The sequence below is a fragment of the Boleophthalmus pectinirostris genome, unplaced genomic scaffold, assembly GCF_026225935.1.
Source record: "Boleophthalmus pectinirostris isolate CB_2022bp ecotype Guang Dong unplaced genomic scaffold, ASM2622593v1 HiC_scaffold_4, whole genome shotgun sequence".
NCBI lineage: Eukaryota > Metazoa > Chordata > Actinopteri > Gobiiformes > Gobiidae > Boleophthalmus > Boleophthalmus pectinirostris.
In genome coordinates this window covers 19,074,594-19,100,512 of record NW_026571353.1, presented here as the reverse complement: position 1 = coordinate 19,100,512, position 25,919 = coordinate 19,074,594, and the positions used below count along the sequence as shown (strand labels likewise).

The following is a 25,919-nucleotide window of genomic DNA, read 5'->3' as shown; positions in this document are numbered from 1 at the left end:
CCCAAAGTCTGTAGAGCCACACCCCCCATATTTATCTGACCTTATACATGACCTCCAATAACAATGTATACTCAATTCAAAACAATATATAATGTTTCCTCACAAATGTACATGTTAACAGTGCATATCATAATGTTTATGGGCTTAGTATTTAAGTAGTAAATGATGCAAATAAATTATGTAAATTAATTTCAAACTCAATTTTATGCATGTTGTGTGATGAAATGATCCATTCCCTCAAATTATTTCCTCTGGATGGTCTTCTGCCACATTTAATGTAAAAAGCCTGTTGCATCTCAGAGGTCTATAGGTAGCTCCACATCCAACTCTCTAGCTAGGTTTTGCAGCCTCTATGGAACCAGGACAAACAAACAGCTCATTTCACACAATCCAACAGGCCCTTTGTTGTTTAAAATCCCATGATACAATATTAAAAACTGAGCACAAAAACCTCAGTTTCAAAAACTGATCAGTATGTCAGTCGAGTAGCAATAAATATATACACTAGGTATATGGGGGTGTGTCCCTGTGCTTCCTCCAGTGGCCACTGCAATTTTATGAACTACATGACATCACACATGACTGCCCTGATTAGACCTACAAATCAGTTCAGGTCTGTGACTGCAGGGATAGAGTCTGATGTGAGGATATCTGTTAGACCAATCACACTGCTCCTCACATGTCCAGGCCGTTTTACTGTATTTATATTTTCTAAAACATGCGAGTCAAGTCATTTCATAAAAGAAAGGTGGTTTAACTAAATATGATACATGCACACTTGGATTATAGTTACCCTCTCTGGTATCAAGCCTTTAAGTCAGAACAAAGTATTACTTATTGGGTACAGTTGTTCCCAGAGTCTGTAGAGCCCAATAATAACGCATACTTAATTCAAACAATATAAGAGAGCGATGGGGACCCAGCAGTGTGGACCAACATGTGGCACTTTGTTGTGATGTTTGTTTACAGTGCAGATCAATACTGGAATTTAAAATGTAAAAATCATAATCCATGGGTGTCATAGATTAAAACTATATTGCAGAAAAAAGGCATTGTGTCTTCTTTATAGACAGTGCGGGCGCATTGTTGATGTGCTCACAAACCTCTAGCCTATTGCAAGTGTAATTTCAGATACCTGCCATAAACACTTTAATCTGGAGGGATTTAAACTGCAGCTCCTCAGCAGCAGAGGCTTTTAAAGAAAGGGTGCTTGAAAAAAGCCTAATTCATCATAAGTAACCCCGATTTCTTTATACCTCAGAGGAAACCATTGGGAGAGTTAAAATAGGTTATAGGGGAAGGCAGAAGAGGCTGATTATACAATTTCAAGTCTCTGTCTGGAAGGCTTTTGAAATTACTTTTCTTAGACAAGGTAAGTCTGTAAAAAATCTTTAATAAGAGAAGGTTTTTCTTAAAACATTGTTTGGTGACCCTGGTTGATGAGCCTAGAATCTTGTTTTAGGGTATGCCTTGAACAGTGGCAGCTGGTCGTGACACTGCCATTCTCTGCTCCATTCAAATCAGAAACATTTACTTTCCATGATTTTACATAGGTTACACAAAGACTCAACTGTCAGAGCCAGATATATTGCCATGGACTAATAAGTAGGATACCGTGCCCATTTTATTTATTTATTTTTTTTGGTTTCTTTGGTATTTTTTAAATTATTATTATTATTATTATGATTATTATTATTATTATTATGATTATTATTATTATATTATTATTATTATTATTATGATTGTTATTATTATTATTATTATTATTATTATTATTATTATTATTATTATTATTATTATTTAACAGTGATAAAACCCATAAGGCCAAACGTGAGCTAAATTTGGAATTAGGACAGCCAGGGTTTATTAGAAACAAAGGTGATTTTATTTTACCTTAGTTCGTTGGTTTTATAAATTCAGCCTATGTGAAGAGCGGAAGTTGTGCGCTTGCGTGCCTTATTTTGAAGGTGCTTTGCGGAGGTGCAGTGTTACGTCCGTGCGCTTGTCTTTAATTGTCCGGGAGCTGAGCGCGCACGTCGCTGTCTCCACTACATCGCACCACTGCGGTAGGAGACAGTACCAGGACCGGAGGACTTGCCGCGTCCGGTTCACTTGTTCCACATCTCATCCAATCGAGAACACAAACTTGAATGCGCGCTCTCCATCAACAGAGAGGACCTCACCTTTATAACTCAATTTACCGGACGTATTCAGCGGCGAAAATTACTGCTCAGCCACCACGGACGAAGGAGAACTTTTGGCTTTTGCTTGGTGATTTTCGGCCGTATCTTTAACCTTGGAAGCCAGGCTGTCACACGGGTTTGTTGTTGTTGAGCGACACGCAGAGAGGATGGGACCACTTCTCCTTTCCCTCGCGCTGTGTTTGGGCACCGCTGTCCCGCAGCATGTGAGAGGTGAGTTGGTGACGGACTACATCCTATTATCAATTGTCATAACATGTCAATTTGCCCCTTGCTGTTTATCGTGTTCAGTGCAACTAGTCAATTACCATTACTACACCACACGGACAACATAAAAGCCCCCATGTTTATGAAGGGGTGCAATGTTCGTGATCAAACCACGCAGGCTCCTAATGGGTTTCTATTTAGACAACTCCTCTTGCGCACGAGCCAGGAGTTAATTGGTTTATTTGCGTGTGTAACACTTGTTTGAGTGGATAATGGCGTTTTTAATAGCCCCTGATAAGCATGGCTACATCGTTTCAGAATGGCTTATTGGAGGAGAGATAAGTGCGCACCGGACTGCTTCACTATTCTGATAATCTCTGGCTCTTTGCTCTGTGCTCCTCGATGATTCTGCCACGGGATAAAAGAACCTATTTGTCCTGGTAATGTCTCTCCTTGCAACAAAAGAGTGCTAAAATGAGATCTTTACAATGGAGGCTAGGGTAAACTACAGTGTCTGGGATAGCCCTATATTTAACCAAAGCTAGATACTGCTATTGACTAAAATGTCATCCTAAGAAGGTCAGAAGCACATTGTAAATCTATTGATTGAGCAAAAAGGACAACCAACAAGGACTAGCATTCACATAACCCCGCATGTATGTCACCTTTGCCCTTTCCAGTGATGGGAATAGTCAACCCCACTGCTCTACAGTGAACAACACTGGTACCTACATGTGGGATTTCAATAGCAAAAATAGGAAGCTGTATCACCCTTTATAGAAGTGGGTCATGCCATCTCTCCTGTCTCGATTCATTGGGTGACATGCTAGCCCGGGGAGTTGCACATGTTACACAGCATCAGTCTCTGAGAGCATGTAGTGTGCTTTAAGATGGGGTTTCTGAGGGCCTCTCCTCTTTAAGCTGTCCAGTTTCTGCTCTTACATGGCATTATACTCCCATCCGGATGGTGTAATGAGTGCATAACAAGGCAGGGAGTTGTGATGTCATGAGTCGTATTGTCTCAAGTCTAAGTAATCATTAGTCTGTTAGTATAAGACTTTGAACTATTGCACATTTTAAGATACAGTGTGTAGTAATATAATAAAAGGATATTTTGAAAAGAGGTCCGCCACAAATGCTAGACCTGAGTCATAATTAAAATGGACTTTTCATGTTGTAAGCGTGTAACAGTATTTCCGTGTCTTATTATTTGAATGGCCTAGCATGAATGGTAGGCCTGTCATGATAATTACTGTATTGACTGTGTTCAATAGTGGTCAGTATATGAAAGCTGGGACAATATATTTTGGGGCTCTATATTATATATATATATATATATATATATATATATATATATATATATATATATATATATATATATATATATATATATATATATATATATTGCGTGTACATTTTTCTTATTTGCAATCGAGGGGAGATTTTTGTCATTTTATGAAATATGATAAGCTTTGAGCTGTAGAGGGTTAAATGAGCTTTCAATTGTTGCAGTGCATGTCTTTTAATGAGACAGTATATTTAAAAATAGATTTACTGGGATTGTCCTGCTTTGTGTCAGTGGCATAAAGCAGTTTATATATATTTCTCTGTTCAGATATATCGTGCTTCAAAATTAGCTATTGTGACAGGCCTAGTGAATAGTTAATCATGTAGCAAACATCTAAACTCAATATTGATCAATAGTGCAAGTTTCTTGTGTGAGTCTTCAAATGCCACATCCCACACTTAACCTTTCTTCCCTGTGCTCGTAGTAGCAGGTGCAGGCAAACACACTACTGAAGATGTCATTGACTGTAGCTTTGTTCTTAAAAATAAATTGATGGGCGAGAAACTTCAGGTAAAAAGCCAAAGCATTGTTCCAAGTCATTGTGCCATGCATCACTTTTCTGAGCTGGCTACTGGTACGGACACGCACACATTGTTTGCTACTACCATGGGTCCCTTTATGGAAGAGTTTGCTTGTTTTAATGAGTTGTTGTAAATCTTCATCTTTGCCATAATAGTGGAACAGTTTGTGCCTTTTAACCAAATGGACAGCCATCTGGAAATCCTCTGTTATCGTCTGCTGTTGATGAATGGTGATTAGTTTAGATACCGACTGTGATTTTTCAGATTTTCTCTCAATTTAGATGATCATGCAGAATTAGAAATGCTACTATTTCCATAATGACTATGCAGTTGATTTGCCACATTTATACTAATATATAACAGATTGGACAGAAGGGCATAACAAAGTGGAAAAATTGTAATTACGCTCCCCTCATAGAGAGAACACCACAGGCTCAGTGGCATGGCTACTTTGTGCATCATTCATTTTGAGAGTCACTGTAAATTAGAAATAAATGAGGAAATCACAATCAAAACAATACAAATGTATTAAGAAACTGATCATTTTTCAATAATGACATGCCCACATAATATAAGGGACAAACAATGATTTGAATGTATTTCCTAATCCACATTTCATTTTACAGTCCCACTGCCAATGCCTACCTTGAACTTGTTTGATGTGAGGATTATAGGTTTCTGTTACTCTCTGGCTGTAAATGTAGCATATTCCATTTCTTGTAAGATAATATTATCTTAAATGAGAGGGGGCTACAGTAGTCTTAATTAAACATTGTGGTCAAAAATGTGGAATGAGTGTCCACTGATCTGAAGGTTAGGAGTTCGAATCTCACTTTCAACATAAACATCATTGTTTGAGCAGTCAGATCCACTAATCCACAGGTTGGCAGTGCGATTCCAGATTCCACAGACAAATGCTGTCATCATGTCCTTGGGCACCCATCTCACCCCCAGTGTCTGTGTACACGGGTGTATGAAAATGTGTGTGAATGGGTGAGTGATTCCTTGATGTAAAGCGCTTTGAGTGCCTTGAGGGTGGAAAAGCACTTTATAAAATTGTGACCATTTACCATTTATGTATTATTTCAGTGCTGCAGTCTTTCTCTTTTCTGACTTTTCACTGTCCATTTGAAATTTTACAATGTGAATGTAGAGCGTGAATGTTATTTAAAGATTTTTCTTATAAAACTTATATTGGATATTCATTACTGTACACATAAAAGCTCAAACATTTTCAACTCACCACCATGTTAAGTCAGCAGACAGATCAGCCTCAGGAATCTCACTGGACAGACCAACGCACGAAGCAATGCACCATGGGATATCATCTGAAAATCTGCTTAGTGGTCTCTAATGTGTCCTCAGTGATGTTATTGTTATGACTGTCTGCAAACTTTATAGGGCCATCCATTGTCAGTGCAGATGTTCTTTAATGCCATTAATCTGAGGTGGAGAGCTCATTTGTCTCCTGCTTTGACAAGTTAATGAACATAGCGCCATGTCTTTGCTGTGCCCTGCCCACATTTCACCACTGACGTATTGGAAGGGCACCAATGGGACAGCTTAGAACTCCATATAAGTGCGATGCCATACCTTTAATAGGCCTTTGGCCACCTGGTTAGTAAGTGTTGTGCAAGTCAAATGTAGCACAAAAAAGTTCTTGTAATATTTTTACTCAGTGGCAAAAGGTTACATTAAAATGGGTATGTTGTCACTACACAGCAAGGACATCCCAATAAGTTCTCAAATTTGATTATGTAATTTTCTTCACATAAATTGCAGACCTGTATAACTATGGGAGATTCACTGTTTTTGCTAGAAATATCCAAACCTATCCAAACCTCCAGCGTTTTCAGTTTCGTTACATATTCCGATACTATAGCTTTAAGTATCTGGTGATATTCATGGTATCAGCGATATCGATTGATATCAATACTAGTATCAGATCTGTGCATTCTGTACCCATGATCCACAACACTTATCATTATTTATTCGGGATATGCTATACTGACTGGCAGTGTTCATCTTATGGCTTAAAGGTGCATTGTGTAACTTTTCTGGTGGAGGATCCATCACCTGCTTGTTTTTATGGATATGTCATTGCTCTGCCTAGAATGTCTACCTTACATTTATTCAATTACACATGGTTTTAAAGCTCAAGCATCAAAAACAGGCATTCTGACTATGAGCAGGGTTGCCTCTTCACAGATCTGACCTATAACTTGAAACAGAGTTTGGTCTCCATGAAGAAAAAAAAGGCTAAATACCATACTGTGAAACATTACAGACAAAGCAATGAGATCTCCACGAAGAAAAGCATTTGATGGACCCTCCAACAAGTCCAACAAACACATAACTGATGTTAACAATAATAGCCCCACTTTCTGAAACTGTTGCCAGAAAAGTATCTTCTGAACAAATATTGAAAGAGAAAACATTGGCCATGCTAGTTTGATTTAATCTGAATAGGTTGTAATTACGGAAATGTTTCCATAAACAAGTTGCAATCTGACAGTTAAACAGCAAATTCCCCCATGAGAATTCCAACCTGCTCCCCATCATATAGTGATTCGATCCCAATAAATTTTTTCACAATGAAATGCACCACATGTTTTAAGTCCATTTCTGTATGTCTTTTGACCTGTGGTACTTTACCAGCACGTCTACTGGCTCAAGGGGTGATCTTCTGAGCATGGTGGTATTGTCAAAGTCCACCCAGGACGGTGCCAGCTGGGCCCCCCTCTGATCAGTAAAAATGATTATAAGAGGTTTCTTTGTAGTGTCAGCCCGTGTTGAGTCTGAGAGGACAGAGCAGCTCTTCTTTCCTTGTTTCAACATTATTAAGACCACACGCTGATCTGGAGTAATTCAGGAGTGTCAGAGTTAATAGGTGTGAAGGCAAAATTGGATTAGCTAGTGAATCTTTCTAATGTGTTGGTTAAGGTTTATAAACTAAGGTTTAGCTTGAAAATTAAAGCTACATTTGTTTGTCAAGGTGATGCCAGGAGTAAAAAAAAAACAGATCCGGTAAGATGTAGAGAAGAGCTTGATCATGCACATTTCTTGACAACACAGTAGCATTGTTTGAAATTCGTCTTTGTGTGTAAAATCAGAGTTAGACATGAGGTTTTGATGTGAGGCTGTTTTATCCTGTGTGTAAAGGTCATTGTAGAATTCGTCTTGTTTCTGTTATACAATATAAATAGCCTTTTCTTGCTTTGATTCTTTGCCAGACGGCTAAAAATATTTTGCCATACTGTTTAAAAGGAACAATGTAAGGTTCCTTTTATTGCAGTGCCTTCCATATATCTGTCCCTAAATGATGATCAATTAAACATTATTGGCAGGGTGGTTTGCTTTCATTTATATTCAAAAAGATTTTCTCCTTCTACTTGATGGTTTTCTATTCAATCCCTGGCTTTCTCCCACTGCTGTGCAGGTGATATAAGGACATGGAGTCTGAAAATGCCCCTTTAGTGAGTAGTGAATGAATAAATATCTCCCTTTCTGTTTATAGAGCTGGTGAGGCTGTGCACTGCCTAAGGCCCATAGTTGCTGCAGGCTCCAGGTAACAGAAATAAGAAATAGAAGCCTAAATTTATGAATCTGCTAATCTCTGAGGTACAAATATGTTTTATAGCCTTCATTATTGGCCCCAGTTCTGCTTGTTTGCGCCTGCTTGTAAATGGAAATGAAAAGACACATCCTTGGGTTCTTGTTAACTTGTACAGTGTAATTACACACACACCTTTTGGGAACCCAACCAAATCCTGCTGCTTAAATCGGTGAGAAAGGAAGCAGAGAAAGTGTAGTCTCTTGTGAGTGGCACGTTTCATGTTTATTCTCCAAACTTGAGCTGTTAGGAATGGCCTTGAACACACCATTGTGCACCCAGCAACTGCATCTGCTCAATACAAGGCAATATTTCACAAAGCTGTGACTCAGTCAGTATTTAACCTTCAAGGTTAAATTGATTAATAAAAAGCCCTTTTAACTTGCATCCCTTTTCAACATGACTGCATTAGGGAGGTAGTCATTTAGTTGTAATTATGAGTTTAATCTAGCGCTGGGCGATATGGTGATCCCATTTCAGTGACGATCTGCTGTTTCTGGTAAAATCGCCATATCGTGATTCACATATTCTCTCACTTATCTTTCCCAGCCACACCACCTCCTAGCCAGTCACGGCAATGCCCTGAGTAAGTGACATTTTACCAATTACAATGAAGTGTAAAATTTCAGAAGAAGATGACTAGTTACCTTTTCAAGACAATATAAAGATGCCAAGTTTACATGAATTGTGATAAAATCGAAATTCTGGCTCTAAAAAATCGGGATATTATTATTTAATTTTGCATATCTTTCACCGCTAATTTAATCTTTAATCTCAATTTCTTGTACTTTTCTGCATATATTCTGCATAAATTGTTGATTTTTCATGGACTACTATGCACTTATTGTCCTTTTAAAGGCACTTTGGGTCAGATAGAGTTCTGAGATTTTGCCATTTTGAGCCTGTGCCAGCTTTAGTCTACTAATCGATCTGCAGGGTAATGTGCAGTAGTATTGTGTAGAATACTAAAAACTTGATTTCAGTAAGGAAATACTTTAATGCATATTATCGATACTAATTTCAGTACCACAATAATTAAAAAACCTGCTTGATGCCTGCTTAAATGGGTAATGTTTTTTTATCTATAAATAAATAAGATTGTGTGTAATTGTCATATTCTTGTATTTATATTCACTTACAACATTAGTAATACAGTACTAGTACAAAATGTCATGTCCATGTTTCAGTGTTTGCCCCTACCTGTAATGCTGGCTTTAGATCATTTCTTATACTGCAGAATGCAAAACTGTGTATGTGAAATATGATTATTTTGGACTGCTTTTGAAAATGAATACAACCCAGCCATATTGTAGATAAGCTATAGAAGTATGGTTTCATATGCTGAGATCTGATGTATATTTCAACTATGAATATTTCAAAGTAGCACATCTCTGACTACACTCTGAAGTTAAGCCTGCTTTAGTCAAAAGAGATTGAGGAGTTAGGCAATGAGTGCTGCTTTGGTCTGATAATGCCTCTCTATGGAGCTCTGAAACATGCTGGCATTTGGAATAAGCCCAGTCTCTTTATGTGGGATCAAATGGTGCAGGTGGCTTATGCTCTTTCTCCAGCGGGCACCAGGGCCTGTGGGCCTCCAGGTGTTGTTCTGAAGAGGCTCTAAAGGCAGCCAATATCAGAGAATACACCAGGGCCAGAGAGGGAGGGTTAATTAAACTGGTCTGATAATCTTTCACAAATTGAATCTGAAAAAATAATAATCTTAAGTGTGTCTCCTTTCATCTGTTAGTGTGTGGAGGATGGCATATTAATAAATCTGGCCTTGGTTTCAGACCAGATGCACTCTCTGGCAAGCAGTAGTTGACTTTTCAGCTGTAATTCTGTACTTAGCACCTTCGGTATTTTTGTTTGGCCCACGTTCAACAGTTGTAGTGACCCTGGTGGCATCTTGTCCCTCAAGGTTGTTGAGTATTCAGAGATGTTCTCTAGACCTTGGCTGTGGCTTATCTGTTGCCTTTCACTTTTATTGAAATAGTTTGACTACTGTTCTCCGCTGACTTCTGATGTTAAGTTTTCACCACTACTACTGATATTTTCTCTGGAGAAAAACACTTGGGACTAGAAAAGATTGTGTGGAAAATATCTCTGTATTGGAATCACTGATTTACTGATCGTCCATGCCATTGTATCATTGTCTCTCTATATGAAAATGTATTTGGCTAATTCTTCATTGACGTGTTCTTATGAAAGTGACCTATGCAGATCACTAACACTGCATATTAACATAGCTCATCTATTTCCAGTATAATAAAATAAGTTATTGCCTTTGGGTCTGGGTCTTTTTCAAATTACTGATGCCCCACTGATGAACAAAAGTGGAGAAAAGATAAGTGAGCTGAAGTGTTTTGAGGACGCATCTCCTGCACAAATCTTGTCTCTTGAAGTGTCTTCTAAATGGCAGGAAAAGGATGACAGGATAAAGAGCAAGAGGCCTGTTAGCTGAGATGAAAAATCCTCTTGCGAAGTTCAATGGACAGCACTTAAGTCCAATATTCAAAGAAAAGTCATGAATAACCATTCAGCTGAAGGTCAAGGCCTAATGCATTTGTAATGCAGACTAATATGGCTGCACAGGTCAGGGGGGACACATTGTTTAACTCAAGTGGCTAAACTTCTGTAAATCTGCCGTAACATGCAGTAAGAAAAGATGCAGAGTGAGAGAGGAGCACAAAGGTCCTCAGATGTTGAGAGGCAGCGTGTGGAGGAAGCCCAGAGATGTTGTGTTAATGAGCGCTAGTGGCACAAGAGATGCCCACTGGCTCCACTTCAGCTCTGAAACACAAAACCAAAAAGTGCTTTGTAGCTCGTCAGGCATATGTTCTGCTACAGTCTATTTACAGTAACATCACACTCAGAGCTGAATCAAAGCTGTGTTTTGGGAGCTATGGGGGATTGCTGTTAAAGTTTAGAGCTTAAAGACAGAAAAAGATCACAGTAAAAATCACAGACAGAACCGTTGCATTTCTTGTTTAGTCTTTTTACAGCAGACTGGGTTTTGGAAACTTCACATGAGCCTATCTGGCTGCGAAAAGGTTACATAAGTCTATTGTTGGTGTCAGTCTCATTGCTGGCTAAATGGGAGGCAAAGGAAGGGCATCTGACATAAAAAAAAATAAAAAAAATTGTATCAAAACTAGATTCCAAGTATAATGTCAGTGCTATTCCAAAACTGAAACAAAAACCTAAATATGACCAAATTTTGCATTTTATAATTGCCACATTTTAATATGAAATTAACTATTACCATTATGCTGTACTGAAATTACATTATATTGTCTAAAGTTTTGTGGTACTCCAAACGATATTGAGCATCTGGCCTTTCCGTTAATATTGAGATCAGTTTGTAATTTGATTATTATGACAGCACTATTGCCATGTTCCAGAAAGTACTGACATAGTTTAGTGTCTTTCTCCATTTGACTTCTCTATCTCTTAGTCTGGCTGTAAACTCTCTGTATTATTCACCAGTGTTTGGGGGTTATCAAATATTAAAAGGTGTGATCTTCAGATGTTCTCTGCAGGTAGATGTGTGAAGGAAAGACATCATTTATTTTAGCATGATGCAGTGGCTGTGTGTTTGAAAAGCACTTTTATTTGACACTGTGGATTGTCTGACAACTTAAATTAGCATGTGGAGCATTTAAAGTGTATTTTTAGCCAGGTTCAGTGCACCCATGGAGACTCTTTGTAGGATTTCTCACTCTTTCTTTTTGTTTTCAAACCAAACTTCAACACAAGCTCTAATTATAACATGTTTCAAAGATGGCTGCTGCACCTCTGACTCTGGTGTAGTGGGAATAAAATAATTGCAAGAGTTTTTCTCATAAATGATGTACAATATCTAAAATCTTACCTTTAAGCTTTCCGCTTCTGATAGGCTCCCGAATGGGCTTGTGGAGTTGCATTTTGGGTTTCTTATGTGTTTATTCAGTTTAGTAATAGTGCTAAGATGTCGCTAACTTTTGTCTCTGACATGACACGTGATCAGTTTTATTATATGAAGTGGATCAAACATAGCAGTCAGGCCACACATAGGTCTAATGAGTACGTCTTTGCTTTGCATTAGGCTAAAACTGAAATAAATTGACTAAGAGAATTGTGAAATACCATTTGTGCCCATTATACACTCACGAAGGTTACCAAATAAATTCACATTGCATTCAAAACACAAAAGATTCTTGTCTTTGCAATGCTGATTTGTAGTTCAAGAATCAGCAGCATTGTATAATGTTTTTTGCTGATTAGGGGTGTGAAAAGTATTGAAATATCAATATATTATGATTGTGATGTGCTGTATCAATATATTGCTATTTTTGGTATCTTTTACTGTTTTTTTTTATTTTTTAAGAATTTTGTTGCTAATTTAGTGGAAGGAAACTAGTTTATGCAATACACTTGACATGTATTTCATATTAAGTTTGCACAAGTAGTGGTTTAACCAGAAATATGTTGCTAAAATGTATTTGGTTCTTCAAAACACAGCAGTATATCACAGAGTATCATGTGCAATGTATCAGTTATCACATGTATAGTGTATAGTGATAATATCGTATCATGATCCATTATCATGTATTGTATCTAATTTTGCTGATGTTGACTTACTATTGACAGTTTGCTTGGTTTGTTCAGTAAAATAAAGGTTCAAACTCAAAGAGAAAAGACATACATTTGTGTTGTGGTATACTAAAAGATTAAGCCAGTTCCATCTCTTTATGGCATTGAGCTGCTGCTTATTCAAATGGAGTAAATTAAGGCAAAATATAACAGTACATTATACAAAATGTTTACACATTTAATGTCTGACATTTTATTTGTGTTTTCAGTGAAAACAATTGGAATCACTTCACTTCACTAGCTGCTTGTCTTGACTAAATACTACACCGGTTATGCTGCAAAGATGACGTCACTTTTTAGATCTCAATTAATCTCACTTGAGTCTCAATTTGGAGGTTTTGGCAACTCTTTGACACATGCTATCTTCCATTCAATCACTCATTCTGCCTCAAAATACTCAAGTTAAGCCTGATTTGATCCTTCAGATAAGTCTTCAATGACACAATTCAAAGATGTGACTGTAGATTCTGTCAGTCAAAAGCCTAGAGTGATTTCTCTCTATTTCACAATACACATCTCACTATTCCAATGAGCCTGTGAGCCTTTCCAGCTTTTGAAATTTATTTTGAATGAGTGGCTTGCTTCGTCAGTCTGCCCTTGTGTAGTATACTCTTCCTTTCATCCAGAATAGCACATGGAAAACATCCCAGCAACAAGAGAGCTAATGAACTAAACATTTAACAAACAGGGTCACAGCAGAGCCTTCATGTGCATACATATGCATAAAACATAAATTACTGGCACACTTTTTGCAAAGAGAATGCTCTTTCTCCCCTGATCCTGCCTGTTTTTCATGGCCTGTATGCTAACGTGTAGTGACATCCCCATCCAGACATCCTCTTGAGTGGTTTCAGTGATGCAGATGAGAAGTTAGCCTCCGCTGTTTAATGCATGTTTGATAGATCTTTTCATGCTATTTCTGGGATACCGAATAGTGAAAGTGCAGGATTGTGCCAGGGAGAGGAAGGTACAAAACATGGGAGGTGTCCAACTTTGTAACAAGGCTGTAGCTAGACTCTCCTGGCTCTGGGATAAAGTAGGGCATCTGTAATGAGCGTGCACATGAAGAGGGGGTGGTGGGTTGCCATGACAGGTAAAAGCTAACTTTACTGTCCGATGCAAGGAGGTGTCAGTCAAAACAGAGCTTTCAGAAGCAAAGCAATAATTACAGAAGTGCTGTTTATAAAATGTCTGCTGTATGCTGTGGTTCACTTTTTCTAACACTGAATGATAGGAGGTGGTGCATTTATAATAGTCAATTGTTGGGAGTGAATAAGAGCAAGAGCAAGTTATCAAGGAGATGATGGAAAGCAATCATTTTTAATTTTCAAAATTTTGTAGGTATTTTTCTTGAATATAATTAAAGATGGTAGCTACTTTAGTGTTAAAATTATAGGCTGCTGTTTTGAATAATGTATTTGCTCAAGTTGTATTTGTGTTTTCAGTGAATACAGTTGGAAACAGTTACACTTCACTAGCTGCTAGTCTTTAGTAAATACTACAGCAGTTATGCAGCACTGCTGACATAACTTTTTAGATCTCAATTAATCTCACTTGAGCCTCATTTGGAGGTTTTGGCAGCTCTTTGACACATGCTATCTTCAATTCAATCACTCAATCAACCCTGTGATTCCCAGCCCTGTTGTAGTGGTGGTTGTTTGTTTTTGAATCTGGGGTAAACTGGGGATCTCCATTAGCCAAAGATCTGATCAGTGCCAGAGTTTTATTTTGTTTACCTGCGGCTGTGTTTAATCATTCAGGCTTAAGCACAAGTCTTGTGTGTCTAACATGTTCATTGACATTTTGGGCCATTAACTATTCATCTCAGATACACAGTCCTCTGGCCCACCTCTATAACACCAATACATCCCCTATCCCCTACCTATTGATTTTGGGCTTGTTTGCCAAGCGACAATTAATTCAACTGTCTATAAAGATGTGTTATATTGAGACGTGTTTTGTATGCTCAGTGGGACCCACCAGACATTGAAATTTAAAAGAAAGAAATAATGGAAATGGGTTTCTATTATTAGTATATGCATATGCTGGAAGAGGGCCTTGATTTTTGTGCATAGTTGGAAGGTAAGACAATAGTGCCTGTTTAAAAATGATTGTGGAGACCAGCCAGTGGTACACCTGTGCTGAATGGGGTAGTCATATACAATACAATACTAAGACTGGTGTCCAAACGGATATATTCTATGCAATTATTCATACAAATTTAAAAAAAAAAAAAAATAGATGCATGGGACACAATTGAACCTTTCCTGAAGTTTTATAATGGTCTAGATCTTAATCAGAACTTGTCTAAGACCACATTGTTATATTAAGGTATTGTATTGAAAATTCCTTTCTATATTATCATTGTGGTATCCAAATTGTTATTGAGAAATTAGCCTTTTCCTTAGTTTCAAAATCGATCTGCTCATATATACATTATCCCATCGAACAGCTCTTATTCAACAAATCTTATATTTTCAAGTGACCACAGCTGACATCTGTACCAACTTCACTGCTGTGCTCAAATGTGAGGTCCCTGCCTAGCCCTGTGAAGCTCGTGGCCCTGACTTAGTACATTATTTCTGGCCTGGCCCGTGATGATGAGGAGTAGTATTGATCTTATCCCGCATCCAAAGCCCCCTTGTGCTCCTCTGTGCAGGGGCTTAGAGTGAGCAAGAGTGGATGCACCATAATGAGAGAGAAAGAAGGACAGGCCGATGCTAACAAGAACAGAGACCTTTACACAAAAGAGATATTCTAGCAGCGGCCTTTTCTGTTTTTGTTTAACCTCCTTCCAGATGCGCTCTGTTCTTTAGTCTCTCTGAGGAGGCCTGATGCTCTTATCTGGAATGTCAGACTCCACTGGGAATACATCTCTGAAAAGTAAATCTGGTTAACTGACTGTACTCTACTATAACTGGGACTGCCGGACAAGACCACGGGCTATACTAGACAGGTGAGTCCCAGATTTCCAACTGGTCTGTTTGATAGGTGATTTAGCCAATAGAAGTGCATGGTCTGTCTATGTGAATTCAAACATGACAATTTACATGTAAAAAACTAAAGACTAAACTAAACCTTATTTATCGCAAGTTGAGAGAAGCATTGCTTTGTATTTTGTTCTGTACAGATAGATGACCAGTGAGTTTGTTTCCCATGCATCACTGAAATAAACAAACCTGATTGCACAACTCTGTGAGTTTGTCTGAAGACACAGGGGAGCGAGTGGTGACACGACTCTTAACTCCAGAGAATTTCAGTCTGGATATACCGGGATACTAATAATTATAGTGTCATTATTTTGTATTTCAGTAATAGATTACTTAAGACTTCTTAAAATAATTTATATAATGAAAGTAACTGAGTATCACCTCATTTGTGTTTGTTAAGTAAGTCAGTGCAATGGTGTTGAGTGGTGAGCAAAGTGGAGTTTACACTTGTCTCCTGGAACCTGTCACAGGTTTTTTTCTGGGGTCTGAAAATCTGAATAACACTGATATTATTTCCAATTACTCACAGTATGTTGCTTCTTTAAGGGCTTTATGTAATCTGTCACATTAAAAACTCACACTTTAATAACTCCATTGTACAATGTATGATCACGTTGTTTTTTTTTAAATTATAAAACACAGCTTTATGTAACAAATATAGTAATTGCGGATGCTGTGTGAAAATACAAAGAGTGCTTTATAATAAAAGTGGAACATGCATGACAAGTCAACAGTGAGCCTTTGAGTGCTTTGGTAAGTGGCTTTCTTTGTGGCCTGGTTGTTTTATTGTATTTTTCTTTTTGGCATCCAGACGAATTTGAACTGATTATTGGTCTGGGTAAAGCCGTGAACCACACAGTGACCAGTCTAACCACGCTGTGTCAATTATGGCTTCTGACAGCCTGCCGAGCCTGCTGTAGGTTAAACCCAACTGAAGTGCAGCTGGAAATGAAAAACTGAGATTAAAATGTCTGCTTTATGTTCCCTCAGAGATTGGAAGTACATTTCCTTATATCATGTTTATACAGTATCTTATATGAGTCATATGAGTCTACATATGTATTGCTCAGAAATCAGGGGAAAATTCTGAAGAGGAAAAACAAGTATTATATGATGTATAATGTTTAAAACAGCTGGATTCTTCTAAGGTCATGATCAGGGAGCATAATCAATTTCCATGCTGTACTAATTAGTTATTCTACAATAAAGAATGCTATAATTAGCTGTCTTCTATTTGTAACCACAATGAAACCATACCAGTAGTTCCAATGCAAAATGTTAAACCCACAATTATGTTTCGTTATTGTGATTAGAGATAGACCTATAAGGCCAATATTTTGCCCTTTTAAGCATATCAGGTATCAGCCTTAAATCTCCAGAACCAGCCAGAATGGTGTTTTGGCCCATCCAGCTGCCTAAAGAATACACACAAAGCTATATTTGAACCATAGACTGTATATATAAATGGCCATCCAAATAGGAAGTTCGCTTGTGGGCTCTTCTGGCTCCTACTGACCCTCACTCCTATTGCCTTACATTGGAATATTGTTGCCCCTCTTTGAGTTTTTTTTTTTTTTTGAACCTGGCTCCAAATTCGCTCCTGTAACCGTTAGCAATCCGAGCTTCATTCAAGTGGTGCTGAACCTTATGAATGACATTACACTTGCTTAATCCACTTTTTTATACAGTCTATGATTTGAACACTTTAGTGCCAGGTGATAACTGCACAAAATGTAATTACACAGCTCTCTTAGGCTAATGGTAAAGATGTGGGTAAATGTGTAGTTAATTTAAATTACAGAATTTTATTAAAATAATTTAAAAAATCAGCCCTATATATCAGCCCCAAAATATCGGCAGAGCACATCAGCCGTTTCTCTGGATGCTAAACAATTACACGTGGCCATGAAAAAAAAAAAAACTATATTGGTCAGTCTTTAACGAACTGTATGGTACTCTTCTTCATAATGTTCAGTCACTGTGTTAATGTATTTGAATGCTGTGTTGTCCTAGCATGTAATTATGCAATTTAAGTGAGAAATTGTCTTAAGCCTGCTGTTTTTGTCTGTGGTAAATGAAGCAGTTTATAGCACAATGGTCATAAGTCCCACTCTGAGCTCTCCACTGCTCCCACAATGCACCGCTCTGTGACCATGGGCCTAGGAAAATGCTCCACTCAGCCTGCGCCCTCCTGCCCTGTGCAATCATTGAGCTGTTTATCTCTTTGAAGTGGCTCTGTCCCAAAATTCATTTTATCGGCATTCATTTCATTTTATTTCTCATGGCTATTATTCACACGTTGATTAGATTTTGCAGGAGAAAAATCTACACTGTATGCACCAACTATCTATACCATGGCAAGTGTTGGTGACCTTTTTAAAAATGACTATGCATTATTTTTGTTGCCTTTTCAAAATCAAAATAAAATAAATTAATTAAATACTTGCATATTCAAATACATTGTTAAACAAAAATCCAGAATTGAATGGGAGACATAAATACATGGATAAAATCACAATGGTTGGTCTGGAGTTTTGAAAGATTAGACTATCAAGTATGCAATCTATAAAAAAAAATAAATACATGAATAAATAAAATTAAATAAAAATGGCATTTACAGAGTTTTTGAATCATTGAAAAAAAAGTATTATTGTTTTTTGGGGGGGTTTTTGTATTGTGAACCAAAACAGTTTGATGTCTTGTTAATCTTGAAATGAAAATGTGTGAAAAATATATCTAACTGTATGTTATTAGTGATGTGCCAAATGGTTTCTTATAGCTAGGAATGTTAGAAATGTCAGTATGAGCTTTAAAGGGATAGTTCGGATTTTTTGACATAAATCTGTATGGCATCCCCGTCATCAGTGTTGTGCATCCACACCGACTTACCCCCGAAAGCGTCCGGTGAGCCGAGATACTGGCCGGTTTTGGTGCTGAGGAAAGTAGTTCGGCAAGTTGTGTGGGGACTGTATACTAAAGCGTTTTTCTTCTCAAAGCAATATGTGTTCAAAAGAGTGATACATTTGCATCACAAAATCATCGTCGCCAAAAAAGTCAGATCTCATAATCGCTTGGCGCTATTTTCTCTCCGTACGTACCACTGCGTGCGGCCGCCAGGTGACAGCCGTGCACGGATCCATCACTTCCTTCCGTTGTTCGGCAGTGTTTACATGCGCAGACTGCCGCCACGCGAGAGAGCTAACGAGAGAGCTAGAGCCATAAGTATATGAGCCTGGTTCACTTTGTTTACTGCTCGGAATGTTAGCGACAACATGTCTGATTATGACACCGACAATAAAGACTTTGCCTTTACCACAAACCCAAGGGGAGATCTTTGTGAACCCGAATATACTGATGCCGAATTTCACCAGATGGAGTTAGAACGGGCAGAGAGAGAGAGAAAAGACAGAGAAGTGGTACAAGTTGAAGCTGGAGCCGTGAGAGACTGAGTGAGTGACAATCACCATCATGTCATTTATAAACTCATATACAGCGAACATAGAGCCTACACTGTGACTGAAGTATGGACGACTAACAGAAACATAGAATCATTCACACGTCCACGTAGCTGCTGCCAATAGTGTACGCGACATTTACAATAGTAATAACAGTCGACTTATAAAGTTACGTTTTGTAGAAGCTTCACTGGTGATATGACACTGAGTGATTTACTGCACACAGCGTTACAGCTGATTCTTGAACCTGTTCTCTTGTAAACGTAGCGGCACTTCTTCGTTCTTACCTGGTTTAGTTTCCACATTGAAGCCAAAGACAAGAAGCCAAAGTTTCCTCAGTGCAAAGTCCGTGACAGGAAAACAGTGAAATGTGCGTGGAGATTCAGCCAGATTTTTGTTGTTACAGCCTGGATAATCAAGAGTTCGCACCATTTTTTAGATATATTCATATGTATCTTATACAAGCTCATATACTTATGGCTCTAGCTCTCTCGTTAGCTCTCTCGTTAGCTCTCTCGCGTGGCGGCAGTCTGCGCATGTAAACACTGCCGAACAACTGAAGAAAGTGATGGATCCGTGCGCGGCTGTCACCTGGCGGCCGCGCGCAGTGGTACGTACGGAGAGAAAATAGCGCCAAGCGATTATGAGATCTGACTTTTTTGGCGACGATGATTTTGTGATGCAAATGTATCACTCTTTTGAACACATATTGCTTTGAGAAGAAAAACGCTTTAGTATACAGTCCCCACACAACTTGCCGAACTACTTTCCTCAGCACCAAAACCGGCCAGTGTCTCGGCTCACCGGACGCTTTCGGGGGTAAGTCGGTGTGGATGCACAACACTGATGACGGGGATGCCATACAGATTTATGTCAAAAAATCCGAACTATCCCTTTAATACAACTTCCTCCTTTTACAGTTTGAAAATGAGGTACCCTGGCTTTAATAGAGCCATTTATGACATAGCAGTTGGCTGACTTACTCCCAGCCTACACTGTCCCATAGACACTTAGCATTTGAGTCCTCTCTAAACATCCCTCCTGTCTCTCTGCTCTGCTATCCCTGAGGCCAGAGCAAGCCTCTTCCCTCCAGCTATTACATCCAATTAAGATGAGTGAGAGTTTGAGCCCTCCTCCTGCTGCCACGGTAACAATGTGGGACACAGCGCTCTGAGTTGGGGTTTTCTTTTCTCCTCTTTGATGTTGACAAATTACACCTCACATACACCGATTGGCACGCAAACAAAGTTCCACTCCGCTCTTTCAAGTTGCAATCCTTTTCATTTGACAAACAAGAAGATACACAATGGAATAGCTTGGTGTGGATGGATGCTGCCTGTAATTTGCCCATTTATCTTTTAAAATGTCGCTTTAGATTGCTGAGAATTATAACTGTCCCCAGATTTTGATTGTATAATCTCAAATGTTTTAGCACAAAGTGGCTCTGGTAGTGCTCCTGTCTGTCAACCTACTTTATAGAGAACTCCTTGTTTTCTTTTCCCAGAATATAGAGACGTAAACATTTACTGAACATTTCCACTTCAGTAAGGATTGTGCTAGTTTCTGGGTGACTCTTTAAATACCCCTGCCTCTGAATAATGCATGGATTATGAGTTAAAGTTAACATTAATTTGTTGTAAAATAGAAAAATCTATTGTTTTGTTGGTTGCACAATTTTGGAGAAAACATCTATATTTGTGATATATATTTAAAAATAGGATTCTGTTCAGAGTGCACATTGTAAACAACATCAAGAGAAAGAGAAAACCGAAATATGAACTGACAAACAAAACAAGAATCTCATGAATTTCAGAACATGTTTATACATATTTTGTTCTTTGCAGAGGACATGCCATTATCTAAATAGTCGCACCCTTTGCAGTTTCATAATTGGGCCTATACTCAGTTTTGATTCCATTGATGGATTTTGCAACCCCAGTTTGGTGTGTGGTGAAAGTCCTGTGCAAGTTGATTGTGATAAACAAAGATTATAGTGTAGTGTTTTCGAATAGTGGATGTAGATATTAGCATAAAATGAGTAATAGTATGTCATAGTTTGTAAAATTGTAGCCTGTAGTTTTGCTAAAAGTGCTATTTACACCTTGAAAGAAATTCAGAAACCCTAAACATATCTTGCAAATATTAAATCTCTGCAGAACGTTTCAGCAGTTGTAACCTTTAAGATTTCTGTGCAGATAAATTAGGAAAGCCTCTACTCCTAAAATCCAAAGTAGGTTGAGCTATTGGCTAATTACCAAATAAGTATCATCGTTCTTATTGAAATTGTATTTGAATCAAACTTAATATCAGTTTTTATTTTTGGACCTTTTACATTTTTATTTTTCCATTGCTAAATAAAAGTAAAGCCATGTGTGATTCTTATTTAATTTGAGCAAAGTTGTAGCATTCAGCATATGTTGCACAGAAAAATAGTTTGCTTCACTACCACATCATTATCGTACCATCTGGCTCTTCATTTTACATTTGTGCCATCTTGAGATTCTTATTTTGGACGAGGAGCAATTACATCTCTGTAATTGGAACATATATTTTATTTGTATCATTTATTTTTGAAAGAATGTGGCAAAGTCATGCAGTAACTATTGGTTTTATTCGTGCTGTTATGTTTTATTGACAAATATTCAGAAGTGTCAATCCAGCCTGTTTATGTATTCTGGTGGTAGCCTTCATTGGGACTTGCAATCAATCCAGACCATTGAGAACCTGTATTACTGGTTTTGCCCATTGACACTTGGAGCGGACTTTTCAAAAACATATTGATTGTGTGTGGAAAACCAACTATGAATCAGGCTTTGGGTATATCTGCACTGTATTGACCATGTTACACAAACTCTTCCCAGTAGACCCTCTCGGCCCTTTTTTTTTTTTTTTTTTTTTCAGTTATACTCCAAGAAGCAATTTCATTCTGTTTGACTGAACATCCTATCCTGCAGCAGTCACACACCACCTGCAGTCACTGATATCAGGATCTTTAAACCATTTCATCTCCACTTTTAGTTTGTCACTTGTTCGCAAACCACCAGGATTAAAGGTGCACTTCGCAAATTTTCGGGTGGAGGATCAGCCACCTGCTTGTCTCCATGGAAATCTTATTGCACTCGGCAGTGTGGCAGTAAAGATATGATAAGAAGGTGACATGACCAGGCAAAATTACAAGTTAGATCGGTGGAGAGACAACCTTTGTTGATAATGTAATGGGACATTCTAGGTAAAGTTTTATGAAGGTATTATTGTGGGGTGGTGGTCTGCTCACTAGACACACTCATCGATCCAGCTCAATATCAATCAGTATCAGTGCACAGACTGACAACAGCATTTATTTCCTTAAAACAAAACTAAAATAAATTTATGAATAAATGTGCTTCTTAGAAACTGTCTGACCTCGCAGCATTAGGATTCATTCACTCGACGGAAGGCGGGTACTACTTTTCATTTAACCAATCACTGCTATTTGGTTGTGATGTATGTAATGCGCTGCTAACGGGGCTAACTGGTATATTAAGCTTTTTCCAAATCCCGTAGGAAAAAGGGCAATATTTTTTTTCCCCTTGATAAAATTCACCAAATATTCTTTTTGTTCCAGCTTTAAATCCTCGATCACGGGAATCGTTGACACAGAATATATGGCTCTGTGCTGATTGGTTGGTGCTCGAATTTGCACTTCCGGGGTTTTTGCGAACCATGTAGTGTATTCCGATTCCTGACCTAGTCGTTGGAGAGAAATGAAATTGAGCAGAGGCACTAGGTGGTGTCAGCCTGTCTACTAAGTACCTGACATTTTGAGACTTTCTGTGCGACCACGATCAGGAAATAGTCTTATTTACATCAGTGTATATACCTAACCCGGATATCAACTGAACCGACGTTTGGAAGCTGATACCTGATCCAGAATTTTTTCAGTGTCAGCACAGATAACTGTATCTCTAGTGCTTACTACTGTTGTGTCCACACTCTTCTGCATTGTGATGGTGTGAGAGTGAGTGAATAATGATGTGATCAAGGGGACAGATGGCGCAGATTGGTAGTCTTGCTTCCATCAGACCACCCCAGAACCGCTGTGGCTACAGAATTTGAGTTGTTGTTAGTTTGCCTCATTAATATTTAAGGAACAGCTTTCAGATTACACAGTTCTTATGTGCATATGGCATATCTGCGCCAAGTAGCATTAATAGTGTTAGCCTGGCCGTGCAAATTCATGGTGTGTTTGTATACTGAATGATAGTGTTTACTGCTCCTGATGTAGAGGCGACTTCTCCCTCATCATTAGCTGCGCAAGCATCAACAATGTGGCCTTAATTATTGCTGTTTGTTTTGTGTGAGTGGTGAGAATCATTTTACTGCCACTGCCTCGGTCCCAAGAAGTTATTTCATGTTAATAAGCAACAATACATGAAACAGTCATTGTTATGTGGGAGATATGCAGCCTTTGTTTGTGAAGGTATGGTGTGTAGGTGGCAAGGACCCCATATGAGTTGTGTAGGAATGAAGCATGACTGCAGAGCTCCAACAATTACATACTGGAAAAGGAAAAATGTCCGCCCACACTGAAGCCTTCTTTGGTTCCAAAAGTAAATGTCCTTTCCCATCAAACAGATTTTACATAAAAGGTTTGTTGGTGATTAGCTCCCAAACACTTATTAAATTACAAAAAGTCTATGGGAGAAATTAATGAGAATTGTACTTCTGGAATTGGAGAGGTGAACAGACAGGACAGTTGGGCTTTTTACAGAAAAGAGGAACTTTATTTGTTAAGTCTAAGCATTTTTATACAATTCAACAGACCAGCCAAGTAAAATCTAACTGTATGTGTGGAATGTTTATATCTTAATTTCCACATAAAAGCCTATATTTTGACGCTGGAATCTCTGACACCCCTTTAAAGTTCATACCAGAATGATATGACCCATTGGCATTCCCTCACTCACCATTTTTATTTATAGATCTATCATACTTAAAAGCCCTTGAACAAAACACGAAACTATTCAAATTTATTTCCAAAGACAGCTGACAGACATAAACAGGATGTGATAGACTTGGCAAGTGGCCCGCCCTCTGCCTGCTCTCTCTCCGACAACTGACTGACACTGTAATTGCTAAAATATAAGAACAATCCATGACACCAATTATTCTTAACTTTGTCCTGAGATGACACACAAATGAAGTTTGAATGAGCAAACTTTTTTTTTGTTTTGTTTATTTTACTTTCAAATTCCGTCTGACAATAATTTCTGTGTAGACCATATTTAAAGTGTGTTAAAGTGTGTATTTGTATGATTCTCTGATTTTGGTGGGATTGTAGCTATTGTAAGTAGAAATGATAGTTTTACACCAATCAAGAGGCAATATGCCACGAAATGTTGAAAAATGTCTTGAAAATTACGGGGTTACAGAATTCAAACATGGATGGCATCACTAAGGAGAATTCTATCCAAAAGTTCAAGCACAATTTACACTTAAGAAACACATGTTTTCAGACACTTTAAACATGGTTTCAACAAAACACACATGTTTTCTTATATTTGTATTTGTCAGATAATAATTTGTGTACATTAGAGGAGTTTAACTGGGTAACAGTTATGGAATTGCCTTGCTTGATGTCGTGATTCACAACCAGGAAGTACATTTTTTAAACCTATAAAAATGGGCAAATTGTGAAAACGAGTGTGAATGCTTTTGCAAAAATCTTAAATATAATGATCTTAACTGTGTTTTAGTAAAATGTGCAGTCTAACCTGACACACGCACTTTAATCCAGTATAATGGATATGCTAATGCAGGTGCTTAACACTTATACATCCCCTCCTACTTGTCACTGAACAGGCTGTTACTGCAAATAACCCCACATTAAAAAGGCTTTCTCACAACCTTTTGAGTGTAAAACCATCCAACAGGTCAATGCCATTAACTGCGGCATCACAAAACACAGGCTGCTCCGACAACTCTGCTATTATGGACTGGTCCCATAATGACACTTAAAGCCATCATCTCCCTGACCCTCACCCAGTCTAATGTTCATGCATCAAAACAATACTTAACAAAGCTGTCTAGGCCTCGAGGTTAAATGCTAATGCTACTGAAATGCATATCGCTTATTATACTGGTATACTTGTTTCTCTTTAAGGTGCATTTGATAGGTTAGACAGTGCATTTCACAGATAAAGGTGCATTGTGTAACTTTTCTGGTGGACAGTCCGTCAAATGCTTTTCTCCATGGAGATGTTATTGCTTCATTTGGAATGTTTCACAGTGTGGTATTAAACCCTTCTATCTTCATGGAGCATAAACAAGGCCAAACAGTTCAGATCTGTGGAGAGGCAACCCTTCTCACAGTCAGAATGCTTGGTTTTTGTTTTTACTTATAACATCACTTGTAATTTAATAAATGTAAGGTAAAGCTGTTTAATGTCATACTGTAGAACATTCCAAGCAAAGCAATGACCTATCCACAGAAACAAGCAGGTGACTGACCCTAAACCCAAAAGTTACATAAGATTTAGTTAAAAATGTTCTAGTGTGACAATTTTGGAGATGGATCTTCCTGGATGGGCATGAGCAGCAGATATAACTTATAGAGGTAATTCTATAACTTTTCTTTAGAAGCTGCCTTCTAAATGTAAAACTGATGTAAAACTATGGTAACTATTTATCACAGGATCTATCCCACTAAATAAAGTAAATTTACAAAAATAGGAAAATCTAAAAAGAAATAGGAAAGCAGTTTTAACTTAGACAAAGTTTACAGATACACAAGGGAAAGTCTATTCCTCCATTTTTTTCATTTGAATGTTCATTCTTCATTTATGGGGTAACGCTGTGTGAGTATCGGATCTTTTCCGATGTAACTACTGAAATTTCCAAGACTGATGGTTAGCACAATTTATAGTCAATTTCCCATGTCCTGAAAATTAAACGATCCCTCAACCACTTGACT

At 38.1% G+C, this 25,919-nt stretch overlaps 1 protein-coding gene across 1 annotated transcript in view; it reads left to right on the top strand.

Moving 5' to 3' along the window:
• Positions 1–2,302: 2,302 nt before the first annotated feature.
• edil3a (EGF-like repeats and discoidin I-like domains 3a) overlaps positions 2,303–25,919 on the top strand; it is a 115,485-nt gene continuing 91,868 nt past the window's right edge. The window contains exon 1 of the mRNA XM_020917402.2: positions 2,303–2,414. Within this exon, the coding sequence (XP_020773061.2) occupies positions 2,351–2,414 (64 nt within the window). The 5' untranslated portion in view covers positions 2,303–2,350. The remainder of the gene's footprint in view (positions 2,415–25,919) is intronic.